General features: G+C 47.3%; 1 protein-coding gene across 1 annotated transcript in view; it reads left to right on the top strand.

The window, feature by feature from the left end:
- Positions 1 to 8,248, top strand: part of LOC140721341 (NACHT, LRR and PYD domains-containing protein 3-like) — a 54,521-nt gene extending 46,273 nt beyond the window's left edge. Inside the window, exons 10-14 of the mRNA XM_073036182.1 lie at positions 2,948 to 4,685; positions 5,841 to 5,927; positions 6,083 to 6,253; positions 6,409 to 6,576; positions 6,734 to 8,248. Coding sequence (XP_072892283.1) covers positions 2,948 to 4,685; positions 5,841 to 5,927; positions 6,083 to 6,253; positions 6,409 to 6,576; positions 6,734 to 6,842 — 2,273 coding nt within the window. The 3' untranslated portion in view covers positions 6,843 to 8,248. The remainder of the gene's footprint in view (positions 1 to 2,947; positions 4,686 to 5,840; positions 5,928 to 6,082; positions 6,254 to 6,408; positions 6,577 to 6,733) is intronic.
- The last annotated feature ends 4,899 nt before the right edge of the window (positions 8,249 to 13,147 follow it).

Here is a 13,147-nt window from a genome sequence, read left to right as displayed (position 1 = left end):
CCGGTTCATTGGCTATATTAAGAGGAAGTTAGATATGGCCCTTGTGGCTAAAGGGATCCGGGGGTGGGGGGGGGGGGGGGTTATGGAGAGAAAGCAGGTACAGGGTTCTGAGTTGGATGATCAGCCACGATCATACTGAGTGGTGGTGCAGGCTCGAAGGGCCGAATGGCCTACTCATGCACCTATTTTCTATGTTTCTATGTACAACATCAGTTTTCAGCGGTCCGATATCGACCCTCTCCCTTTTTTTAACTCTTTATATATCTGGGAAAGAAAAAAAAACTACTTTGGTATCCTTTCTTATATTATTGACCATATCCTTGCATTTCCTGCCTATTCATGTATAACTAGGAACATCTGTAACATAATTGCCTCCGACAGGACCCAGGCAGTAACTTGCAGGCACCCACAGCTCTGTCAAAAAAAACTAGCCACAATTGCTGTAAATTTACCCCATCTGACCTTAACCAAATGCCCTCTGGTATTAGACACCAGCCTTATGTAAAAAAGAAACAAATAAAAGATGAGGGTGTCGACAAAAACTTTTATCTCGCAAACTTGTACACGTCTGTCAGATCTCCATTCCGCCACCAGAGTAAACAAACCAAGTTTAACAAACCTCTACTTGTAGCACATGTCACCAAATCCAGGCAACATCCTGATGAACCTGTTCTGTACCCTCTCCAATCCTTGCAAGAGCTGAACAATCAGAAGTGAATACAATACTCCAGATGCTCCCTAAAACCATAAGATCCAGGAGCAGAATTAATCCATTCGGCGCAGTGAATTTGCTCTGCAATTCCTCTCTACCCCATTATCCCAGTAAACATTGACAGTCTTCCGAATCAGGAACATATCGACCTGTATTTTAAATATACCCAATGACTTGTCTTCCTCAGCTGTCTATGACAATAATTTCACAGAGTCACCACCCGTCAGTGAAAGAAATGTCTCCCAGTGTGGGACCCTGGCAGCCAGGACAATTCGCACAGTTCCCAAGTATGTTCATTTTCTGTATGAGCCTCCCATGTGGGATCTTGTCAAACACGCAACTAAAATCCAAGTAGACAATATCCATCACCTTTGTCCACTCCTGGAAGAACTCAATCAGGTTAGCAAGACGCTACTTCCCCCGCCCAAAGCCTTGCTGCTGAAACCTAACCCCCCTCAAACATTCTCTCTGTCATACTCCCATGGGGCAGACCTCGGAACAGAATTAAGCAAATCGGCTCGGTGAATTTGCTCCGCGTATAGACTTGACCCCATTACTCTTCCTTCTGTAAATGTAGACGCTCTTCCAAATTAGGAACATATCGACCTGCATTTTAAATATATCCAATGACGTGTCTTCTTCAGCCATCTCTGACAATAATTTCACAGGTTCACCACCCGCCAGTGAAAGAAATTTCTCCCAGTGTGGGTTCCCGGCAGCCAGGACAATTCACACAGTTCCCAAGCATGTTAATTTTCTGTATGAGCCTCCCATGTGGGGTCTTGTCAAACACCCTACTAATATCCAAGCGGACAATTTCTGTGTGTAACTTTACCCTTTGTCACCCCTGAAAGAACACAATCAAGTTAGCAAGACGCTAACCCCGCCCAAAATCTTGGTGTTGAACCCTAACCCACTCTGTCATACTCCCATGGGGCAGAAGATATAAAAGGCTGAAGGTATGTACCATCAGCCTCAAGGACAGCTTTAATTCTGCATTTATAAGACTATTGAATGTTCATCTACTATGCTATTATCTCCCAATAGCGTCTGAATCAAATAGCCTCTGTTAACCAAGTCCAGCTCCTGGCCTTCGTGTGTGGCTTAACGACTAAGCCCGGTGGAAGAGTTTCATCCAAGAGCAGACAGGGCAAAGGCGGGTTACTGGGACTTACAACTATCTGCTTAGGGCAGATGGGTTTTGTCAGACATGATTGGCAGCTCCTCAGGGGAAGAAAAACTCTTATCTCAATCCTCCGCTGCCTTGCCACTCTAACACTTCATGGGAGTAAACCCACAGGGAAAAACCTGGAGCTGGAGCTCCTAAGGCAGTCTTATGTTGTGTTCAATGCAAACTGGCTGCTCCTGCGATGCTTCTGGTTCCAAGCTATATCTGTCTTTGCCGTTCCTTTGTGTTCATCAGATATATGGAGAGGGGAGTGTGCTACATGGGCAACTGCTTGCTCTCCATATAGCAGTGTCCTGTCTTGTGTTTTTAGTCAGCTGGGACGTAACATCCATGGTCGACCCTGACAGGCAGAGGCCTCATAATACAGCGCCCCACACCCCACTGCCAGACTGATCAGGAGCGGTTGCCGAGACATCACCACCCTCTCCCAGAAACACGGCGAACGTCACTGTCACGCTTGTGGTCTCTTCCATTCACAGAGACTCCATCTGTCCACCGCTCCTCCAACTTTGAAACCAAAAGCAAACAATTTTTTAATTGTCTTTCCAATGAGCTGTCGATCCAAAACCTCAAAGTCATTCTCTCCACAGATTCTGCCCGACCTCAGTATTTGACACATATTCTGCTCCTGTTTTAATGCAAGAGTAGTGGACACCTGTGACTCCCCAGTGTGCAGCTTTGCCGAAATGCACAGTGTCCTGCTTTCCGTATTTCCACAGCAGATTAACATTAACATCGTCTGTTAATGATGCAAACAATGCTTTAAACATAGTGAAATGTTGTTGTAACAGAAGTGCAGTCGGAAATGGAATAGGATATCAGAGGAATGCTCGCCTTCACAAGCAATTCGTACCAAAGTATGAGGATTGGACATTTTCTGAGACATTAATCGCTGTCAGTTCCGGTGTCTGTGAACAGAGTTTTACTTTCTGTCTTAATATGATTGGAAGCATTAAATCCGTTCAAACACTGAATGTTGAATTTGTAAAATTCTTTGTCAGTTGAGCCATTTAACATTTTGACAATGTTCTCTGTTCCCATGGAAGATATTCAACAGAAACATAAGGAGACTCTGCGGGCACAAACTGAAACACTGAGAGTGAACACGATCCGGATGACGGAGAAGGTGAAGGTTTTCCAGCTGGTTGATCGATACGCTGAGCTCACGGTCATTTCTACTGTTCGAGATCGGAGACTGGTGGAACATGAGCTGCTGGCAAGAGGCAAAGAGCACGACGAGTGGAGACAGAAACACCTTCGCGGAGAGTTGGAAAAAATCCAGACTGATCAGTTATTCCAGAGCAGCTTTTCCCGAAGTAAGTCCAAATCTGGGAATTCAGCAGCAGTGGCCGGAGTCGCAGGGATCGGGAAAACAACAATGGTTCAAAAGATTGTTTATGACTGGGCCACGGGGAGAATATACCAACAATTCCAGTTTGTATTTAGTTTCAAATTCCGGGATTTAAACTCCATTAACTGCAGAATAAACCTGATGGAACTGGTTCTGGATCAGTATCCTTACTTTAGGAATTTACTGAGAGAGGTCTGGAAGAACCCCGAGGGATTACTGTTTATATTTGATGGTTTGGATGAATTCAAGCACAAAATTGATTTTGCTGACAGTCGGAGAGATTCAGAACCCAAGCACCAGTGCCCAGATCCCGAGTGGAGGTGTGAAGTGTCTGACATTGTGTACAGTTTAATCCAGGGCAAGCTGCTCCCAGGGTGTTCAGTGCTGGTGACCACCCGCCCCACTGCTTTATATTTATTGGAAAAGGCGAAGATCAGTGTCTGGGCCGAAATCCTGGGATTTGTTGATGAGGAACGGAAGGAATATTTCCTCAGACATTTTGAAGATCAGACGGTGGCAGAAGCTGTTTTCAAACATGTGAAGGAGAATGAGATCCTGTACACCATGAGCTACAACCCCTCCTACTGCTGGATCCTCGCTCTGGCACTGGGCCCCTTCTTCACACAAAGAGTCAGGGACCCGCAGCGAATTCCCAAGACCATCACCCAACTGTACTCCTACTATATTTACAACATCCTGAAAAACCATGGCCGTGAAATTGAGAGACCCCGTGACGTGTTACTCAATGTTGGTCTGATGGCCTTCAGAGGAGTATCCCAGAGGAAGATTGTGTTTACAGATGTAGATTTGATCAAGTACAATCTGCAGCCTTCCCAGTTCCTGTCCGGGTTCCTGATGGAGCTGTTGGAGAGAGAGGATGCTGCCCGGAGCGTGGTTTACACATTCTCACACCTCACCATCCAAGAGTTTGTAGCTGCAGTCGCACAATTCCTGACTATACACCCCGGAGGTATCCTGAAATTCCTCACTGAAGCCCACAACACGACAGATGGGCGATTTGAGGTATTTCTCCGTTTTGTTGCTGGTCTCTCCTCCCCAATGACAGCTCGGGGCCTGGAGGAGTTTCTGGGTCCATTTCCTCATCAGACAACCTGCCAGGTGATTGACTGGGTGAAGGAGGAGGTTAAACGCCAGAGTGGAAACACATGGAGTGAAGAAGGTAAAAGCAGCCTCCTGAACACATTGCACTACCTGTTTGAGTCTCAGAATCGTGGACTGGCTCAGGCTGCACTGGGATCTGTGGAAACAATTTCATTTAATGGGATGATACTGACACCAATTGACTGCGCGGTCCTGTCTCATGCCATTGGACTCTGTGATACAATAAAACACCTCGACCTGCAGAACTGCCACGTTCAGTGTGAAGGAATCCAGCGGCTGGGACCCGGGCTGCACAAGTGCCAGGAGTTGAGGTAACTTGATTTATCTCTCACTCTGAACTGTGAACCTGTTCCACAGTGTTGCTTCAATGTAAAGGGATTTGGGTCAAACTGTAGTAACGAATTGTGTCAAATTTGTAGTAAATCAGATTGTGAAGAATTGTGACAAATGCCCAGGGGATCAGCCAGTAATTCCCCAAGGACGGGAGGGTTCTGTGGTTCCTTGTGAAGGGATCTTGGGGAATTCATCAGATCAGTGAACAACGACCATTGGTTTAATGGTAGTAAATCACAGGAATGGCCGTGTTTCCTGCTGCCTGTGACACGCCCATTGACAATGTTCCTTCTCACTGTTACTGACACCCAGACCGACACTGACTGCAGCAGGTGGGTCAGAGATTCACACCCCCTTCCCCTTACCGTCAGCAGACTGTCCCAGTGAGAAGGAAAGAAATACCATTGTGAGATTGTCCTCCCCTGCCCTTCCCTGTGTGTGACTATCACCATCAGTCCACCTGTGTGACTGTGCTCACTACCAGATACCCAGACCCCATGGGCGCATCTCCTCTCCCGATTGTGGGCCTCAGTTCAGATCCACCCCTCCGTTGCAATGTATTTCTGGATCATCTCATCTTGTTGGATTATCTTTTGCCATCGGTATACTGCTGTGGAACTTCTCATCCCCATCCCCATCCTCCTGTGGAACCTCTCATCCCCATTATCCTTCCTCCTGAGGGATCTCTCTTCTCCATTCCCTTCCTCATGAGGGATCTCTCTTCCCCAATCCCTTCCTCCTGCAGATTCTGTCTTCCTATCCCTTTTCCTCAGGTGGGGTCTCTTCCAACATCTCCCATCGACACATTCCCACTCACAAATCTTCCTCACTGTGGGACTTTCTCCCATCCTTCATCCCTGACCCTCCCAACCCTCTCACATCAGGAACACTTTTCTAACCATCGGGGAATGGAATAGAATATGTGGAGTTTACAGTGTCACAACGACAGACTAAATTACTGACATTCGGTGAATACCCTGGAGCTGGTCAGTGAGGGACATTGACAGTGATGGGAACTTCGATCAGTGATTTACTGAAAGGTTTAATGTTTCCTGAAATATCCGAGTGAGAGAAATTCCCTCAGACCCACGGTTTGAATCATTATGTTCATCAATTTGTCTGTTTGTGTTTAGACTTGGGGAGAATAAACTGGGAGATTCAGGAGTGAAACTGGTGTCTGCAGCTCTCAGGAACCCAGAGTGTAAAGTACAGAAACTTCAGTAAGTACCAGACTGTGGGAGATTGTGTTTACGGTCACTGGGTGCCTGACACTGAACATTAATGTGATCAGTAATTGTGTTACTGATGAACACGGGGGATTTGTACCATCTCCTGTCTCTCTGTGTCCTTCACTCTCACTCTCTCTCATCTCCAGGCTGGACAATGTCGGTCTCACAGATTCTGGTGCCGAGGATCTCGTCTCCGCTCTCAGTACAAACCCATCACTGATGGATCTGGACCTGAGTGCTAATAAACTGGGAGATTCAGGAGTGAAACTGGTGTCTGCAGCTCTGAGGAACCCGGCGTGTAAAATACAGAAACTGTGGTAGGTACAAGACTGTGGGAGATTGTGTTTACAGTCACTGGGTGTCTGACACTGAACATTAATGTGATCAGTAATTGTGTTACTGATAAACACTGGGGATTTCTACCGTCTCCTGTCTCTCTGTGTCCTTCACCCTCACTCTCTCTCATATTCAGGCTGAACCATGTCGGTCTCACAGATTCTGGTGTCGAGGATCTTGTCTCCGCTCTCAGTACAAACCCATCACTGATGGTGCTGGACCTTGTATCAAACTCGCTGACAGACCAATCTGTCCCCGCTCTCCGCCGCCTCATACTGACCCTCCCGAGTCTGGAGCGGATTGGGTGAGTGTTTGTGTGAATGTTCAATGTGATAAAATATCAGCGGATCCGCGGGTTTTCTGGTGATATTTGTCTGTGAGAGTTGTTGAAACATTAACCCCTGTTACTGACACTGTTGTGTGGTCTGTTTATTTCATCTTTATTCTCCCATCTGTTTCAGGCTGAGGAACAATGTTTTCAGTGAGGCTGGGAATCGTTTCAGTGAGACCGGGTGGAAGGAACTGGAGTCTCTGCAGGAACCCAGCCCCGGAATGATAGTGACCATGTGAATATCTGAATATGTAAACATCCCCGCTCGCGGGATGGGGACATTTTGGCCGTTTTCCCGTACGCCCCTTTAACTGCAACCCTTACCTTTAATAGACGTGCGCCAGGTATAATTCCCAACCATTCTGACCGAACTGGCTCCAGTCTTGCGCTCTGTGACCTCAGTGACGTATTTCCGCTTCTTGTCCTGCGGCGCAGCTTCTGCCCGATGTTCCCGTTCGAGACCCCTCCCACGTGAGTCCTCCACGTAGGACCCTGGGTCATTACACAGACAGGAAGATCCTCGGACCCCGTGACCCGGACAAGGTTGTCCGGGGAGAAAATCTTTTTGCTCCCTTTGCTGAGGACGGTGCACTCGGCAGTCTGGCCGATTTAATGATGTTAAATTGACAAATACCTCAAATGTGACAGTAGATCTGCAGCGATCCCGGACGTAGTCCTGAACTGTGATTTTAAAGATTATCGGTTCCCCGATGGAGACCGACTGTGAGATTATTCAATCTGTCACTGCTTTTCGCTGGTCAGTTAATTGTGTGTGACTGTGAGTGAATCGGAAGCAGTTTATTTGTTCCCATACGTCAGCAGCTCACACATTAGAACCATAGAAGATTACAGCACAGAAACAGGCCTTTTGGCCCTTCTTGGCTGTGCTGAACCATTTTTCTGCCTCGTCCCAATGACCTGCGCCTGGGCCATATCCCTCCAAACCCCTCTCATCCATGTACCTGTCCAAGTTTTTCTTAAATGTCAAAAGTGATCCCGCACTTACCACTTCATCTGGCAGATCATTCCGCACTCCCACCACTCTCTGCGTGAAGAAACCTCCCTAATGTTCTCTTTAAACTTTCCCTCTTCACCCATAACCCATGACCTGTTTGTTTTTTCTCTCCCCTAGCTTCAGTGGAAAAAGCTTGCTTTCATTCACTCTATCTATACCCATCATAATTTTATACATCTCTATCAAATCACCCCTCATTCTCCTACGCTCCAGGGAATAAAATCCTAACCTATTCAACCTTTCTCTGTAACTCAGTTTCTCAAGTCCCGGCAACATCCTTGTAAACCTTCTGTTCACTCTTTCAACCTTATTAATATCCTTCCTGTAAATAGGTGACCAAAACTGCGCACAATATTCTAAATTCGGTCTCACCAATGTCTCGTACAACCTCAGCATAACATTCCAACTGTTATACTCAATACTTTGATTTATAAAGGCCAATTTACCAAAAGCTCTCTTTACGACCCTATCTACCTGTGATGCCACTTTTAGGGAATTATGTATCTGTACTCCCAGATCCATCTGTTCTACTGCACTCCTCAGTGTCCTACCATTTACATTGAAATACCTCACACTTGTCCGCATTAAACTCCATCTGCCATTTTTCAGCCCATTCCTCCAATTGGTCCAAATCCCTCATCTAACATTGTTAAATTTACACTTGTCGTGATGAAATCAATAAACCGCTGTTACTTCCTGACTTGGTGTCGAACTTGTCTCATTTGAAGAAAAATAGTGACCTGGGGTTACAGTTGCCCCCGGTGAACTGCAATAATGGGTCTGAGCTCCTCACACTGGTACTGCAGCGTCTCAGCTCCAGGCTGAGGGATGTCAGTCTGATGGTGTCTGATCCCCAAGACCCCTTCACTAACCATTCCCATTCAGGCTGACACACGACTCCCTCACACCCCAAATACCCACACTATCCTGACCCCCACCGTCCTGCGGGATCTCCTTGTTCTCACAGAAAAAAAAGACAAAAGAGATTGGAAGCTCATATACTGATAGTGTTAGTCACAGGCTTAATGTCATTCAATAGCGTCCCATCATACAATCCCAGGGACAAACACAGGGTGAAGCTCCCCACACACCATCCCAACACACATTCTGGGACTACGACCCACACTGAAGTTCCCTCTGCTCCGTCCCGTCACACACTCCCGGGGTCAGACACAGCGTGGAGCTCCCTCCACACCGTCCCTTCACACACTCCCGGGATGAGACACAATCTCCCTCCACTCCTCCCATCACACACTCCCGGTGTCACACACAGATTGGATCTCCCTCCACACTGTCACATCACACACTCCTGGGGTCCGACACATAGTGAAGCTCCCTCGAAACCATCCCATCACACACTCCCGTGGTCAGACACAGAGTGAACCTCCCTCCACACAGTCCGATTACACATTCCCGGGGTCAGATACGGAGTGAAGCTTCCTCGAAACCATCCGATCACACACTCCCGGGGTCAGACACAGCATGGAAATGTATTGAATGAGCTGGGAGAAATCGAGGAAGAACTGTTGTGTTAAGTTCGTGAGATAGATTGGAGGTGGTTCTAAATGTCTCTTGGACATGTGAGTGAGCGGCTGTTTTAGTGTGGAAGCTTCGTTTGGTGTTTTTCTGCCAGTTTGGACGGGGTTCATTGACGGCTGCGAACAGCGTAGCACCCTGCTGTGGCTGCTGCCAACTCGCCAGGAAGCCTTCTCGCTCAAAAACCGGAGACAAACGCCATTGTTACCCCACTAACATCGGGACAACATCCCCCCCCCCCCCCCCCCTCATCTTCATGATTCTTGTTTGGTGTAGGAGCCAGAGCATCTGTTGAGACGTCTTGAACTCTCACGGCCTGGGAGGTCTTCAGGACAGATGGAGCATTTCCTGGCATTGGAATTTCTGGCGCTGAGCCAGCAAGGTACTGTTGAGTACAAACTTTTCTGGCCAGTTATCCAAACCGCTCCAGGACTTTATAACCGGCACCATCATATAGTTCTCGATTCGGGCATAGTGCCAGCATGCCGGACCAGTCTCCAGGGAGTCGCAGGCCTTCGGGGAGTTATGCAAAGGTGGCTGCCTCTCCTGCCTCGAACAATGCCCTGTTTCGGTCGGTGAAAGTGGAATGTGGGGTGCAATGTATTTTGCGTCCTGGAATTACGCTGAAAAATTGTGCGGAGGCCATGGAAGACCTGGTGGGGAAAGGTGGTATTTTGACCACCGAGAAAGAGTTCAGGAAGGCAGTGTTTTGCTGGAGAGTTGATGATGAGTTAGTGAACCGGGCTCTTAGCAGGGGGATCACGGTGGAAAACATCTTTTTACAGATGGAGCTGATGACAGCTCCCACACAACGCATCGTCCTCGGTCACGTTAAGCCTTTCATCCCCAAAGAGGATCTGCTTCCCTCACTAGCACGCTTGGGGCAAGTACGGTCAGAGATAAATGCCATCAGACACAAATTTAAGAGACGCACCCTCCGTACCGTAATCTCTTTCCGGTGACAGGTATTCATGCAGCTGGAAAAGGAGGACGAAGTTGAGGGTCGGTTTACAGTCCGGCACGAGGGGTACGCTATCAGGTACATTGGAGCTGTGAGCACCCACGGTGCCATGCGTGCGGGGAAGTGGGGCACTTTCTGAGGGACTGTCTTAACACCCGAATCCCTAGGGAGTCCACATCGGGCAACAATGCCCCAGCTACCTCTGCACCGGATTCTATTCCTGCACCTACACCTGCGCCTTCTCCTATCTCTGTCCCTATTCCTACCTCTGTTCCAGTCTCTGGTCCTACCCCTGTGGTTCAGGCGAGTGTTCCTGAGGCTACGTGCAGGGAGGTTCAGGCGAGGGATGGGGTGGAGCCTGTGCGGGGAAGGAAAGCGAGGAAGAAATCCAAACACACTCAGAATTCGGCCCCCGACACCGCAGAGCTCACACCCATTTGCCCTGAAGTGGAGCGGGAGGCTCGGGGAAGCGCACAGTCGGACGGGGTGATGGAAGCGATGAGTGCCGCCCCATCGGTGAATCCTGCACCTGTGTGCTCCTCCGGCTTGAAGAGGAGAAGGGAATGCTCCCCCAAGAGGGCGGGGAATGTAGATGCGGGGGAGTCCCAGGAAGGGGTGGGAATCCGGGTAGAGATTGGTTCAAATCCTGAATCCCCAAATGTGGCCACCAGCCCTATGGTAGGTGGTGTGATTGTGCAGGACACTAGTGCTAGGCCTGTTTGCACAATTAAGACAGACCTGGAGCCCTCCACCCAGGACTTAGTAGTAAGCGTCTCCCTGGAGGCAAGTGTATTAAACAGTATGAGCGGAGAGGAGACCAAGTTGTCTCACCGTCAGAATCAGGCTGCTGGTGGATCCTGAGGAGGGTCATATACTCTGCATATCGACCCCATCAACTAATGGGAGTCCATAGGGATTTTCCCTCCATTGTCGTCACTGTGGATAAGACAGATGTGACGGTGGAGCAGGCCGGTATGAGTGAGGTGCCCGCTGCGCAGTGTGTGTTAGAAGTGCAACCATCTATTAGAACATACGGGGAGGAGGATGAGGGATATATCTGTGGTGAGGGGTTAGAGGGAGACTCCTTTGATAGCGAGTTAATGGACATCCTCACCCTTCCTGAGAAATCCTCATTCATACATGTGGAGGAAATTAGAGATAATAATAATAATAATAACAACTTATTTATAAAGCACCTTTCATCCAGACGATGCCGTTCACACCGCATCACAACGGGATAAACTGCAAACTAGAAAATAAAAGACAAAATGCCAGTCGTAATATGTACCGCAGACTTCTGCACAGTTTTAGGTGTTGAATTCTACAGTTTAGGAGCATAGTTCCAAAAAACAAAACCCTGATCTCCATATTATTCTTTGACCTTCTACATTATCGTTTGCCTGCACTGCACTTTCTCAGCAACTGAAACACTGTTTCCCTAAACTATTCTGTTCTGCTTTTCCTTGTACAACCTCATTGCACGATGTGATGTAATTTGGATCGCATGCTGAAATGTTTTCCATTTTACCGTGGTGCATGTGACAATAATAAGCCAATTTACCTATTTATTGTTTTCAATAATACAGCGCCCCCTTGGTTGCTTTAGATTGCTATACCCGGGGGGTGGTAGTGGGGTTAAGCTCCCACGACCTATTAAATGCTCCCAGTGGTAAGCAACTGGCCGAAGTGCTGTAGTGCTCTGCGTGTATCTCCATTCTTGACCTGCTTCCTGCAGATCACTCCATTTATTGTGATGATTATGGATTCCAAATCCTAATGTGTCTCCTTTAGCTCTGTCTGACCTGCACATCATCATCACTCCAGTCAGAGTGACCTCCAGTTACTCGGTCAATTTGTCAGGAAACCTCTCTTTCAGTCACTACATCAATGCACACCGGAGTCCTCAGTGAATCCATTCCTTCTCCAGACATGCCTCAGAATCTTAGAATGCTACATTGCAGAAACAGGCCCTTCAGCCGAAATGTTAATCTGCCTCGTCCCATCAACCTGCAATTAGAACATCGCCCTCCATGTCCTTCCCATTCATGTACCAATATGGAATTCTCTTAAATGTTGAAATCCTGCCGGCATCCATCACTTTCCCAGGCACCGTGTTCCACACTGTTGCCACAGTATGAATGACGATAATCCCGTTGTTGTTCATTTTAAACATTTCACCATTCATCCTTAGCTCATGAATTCTTCTTCCAGTCTAGCTGTAACTTTATATAGCTCTATCAAATCTCCTTTCATTCTTCTGAACGCCAGGAAATAAAGACTGCACCCACAGCAATCTCTTCTGGTTCCCTTTAAGCATTTCACCATTAATTTTTAATTCATGAACTAATTCCAGTCTATACTCTTCAGAATTTTCTACAGCTCTGCCTGATCTCCTCTCATTCTCTTTCGCTCTGTGGAATGAAGTCCGATTCTATTTAATATTTTCCTACAAATCAAGTCCTCACATACGGGCAATATCCTTGTATATTTTAAATATGGTCAATGGTAGGTCATTGAAGGCCAGTTAGAAGAGTGGGCTGAAAGACGGCAGATGGAGTTTAATGCTGATAATGCTTATTAATGCTGATAAGTGTGCAGGGCTACATTTTGGTAGGAATAATCCAAATAGGAAATACATGGTAAATGGTAGGGCATTGAGGAATGCAGTAGAACAGAGTGATCCAGGAATAATGGCGCATAGTTCCCTGAAGGTGGAATCTCATGTGGATAGGGTAATGAAGAAAGCTTTTGGTATGCTGGCCTTTATAAATCAGAGCATTGAGTATAGGAGTTGGGATGTAATGTTAAAATTGTACAAAGCATCGGTGAGGCCAAATTTGGAGTATTGTGTACAGTTCTGGTCATCGAATTATAGGAAAGATGTCAACAAAATAGAGAGAGCAGTTATTTTACACTTATAGGCATTTGTTAGTCTCGTGAGACCATTCATTGGAAGGTTTGCAGGGCGTAGGCCTGGACAGGGTTGTATGGGAGACCGGCAGTTGCCCAATCTGCAAGCCATCCTCTCTCCA

The sequence above is a fragment of the Hemitrygon akajei genome, unplaced genomic scaffold (genome assembly GCF_048418815.1).
Source record: "Hemitrygon akajei unplaced genomic scaffold, sHemAka1.3 Scf000054, whole genome shotgun sequence".
NCBI classification, from domain to species: Eukaryota; Metazoa; Chordata; class Chondrichthyes; order Myliobatiformes; family Dasyatidae; genus Hemitrygon; species Hemitrygon akajei.
Note: the sequence above shows the minus strand (reverse complement) of the source record. Positions and strands in the feature narration are given on the sequence as shown.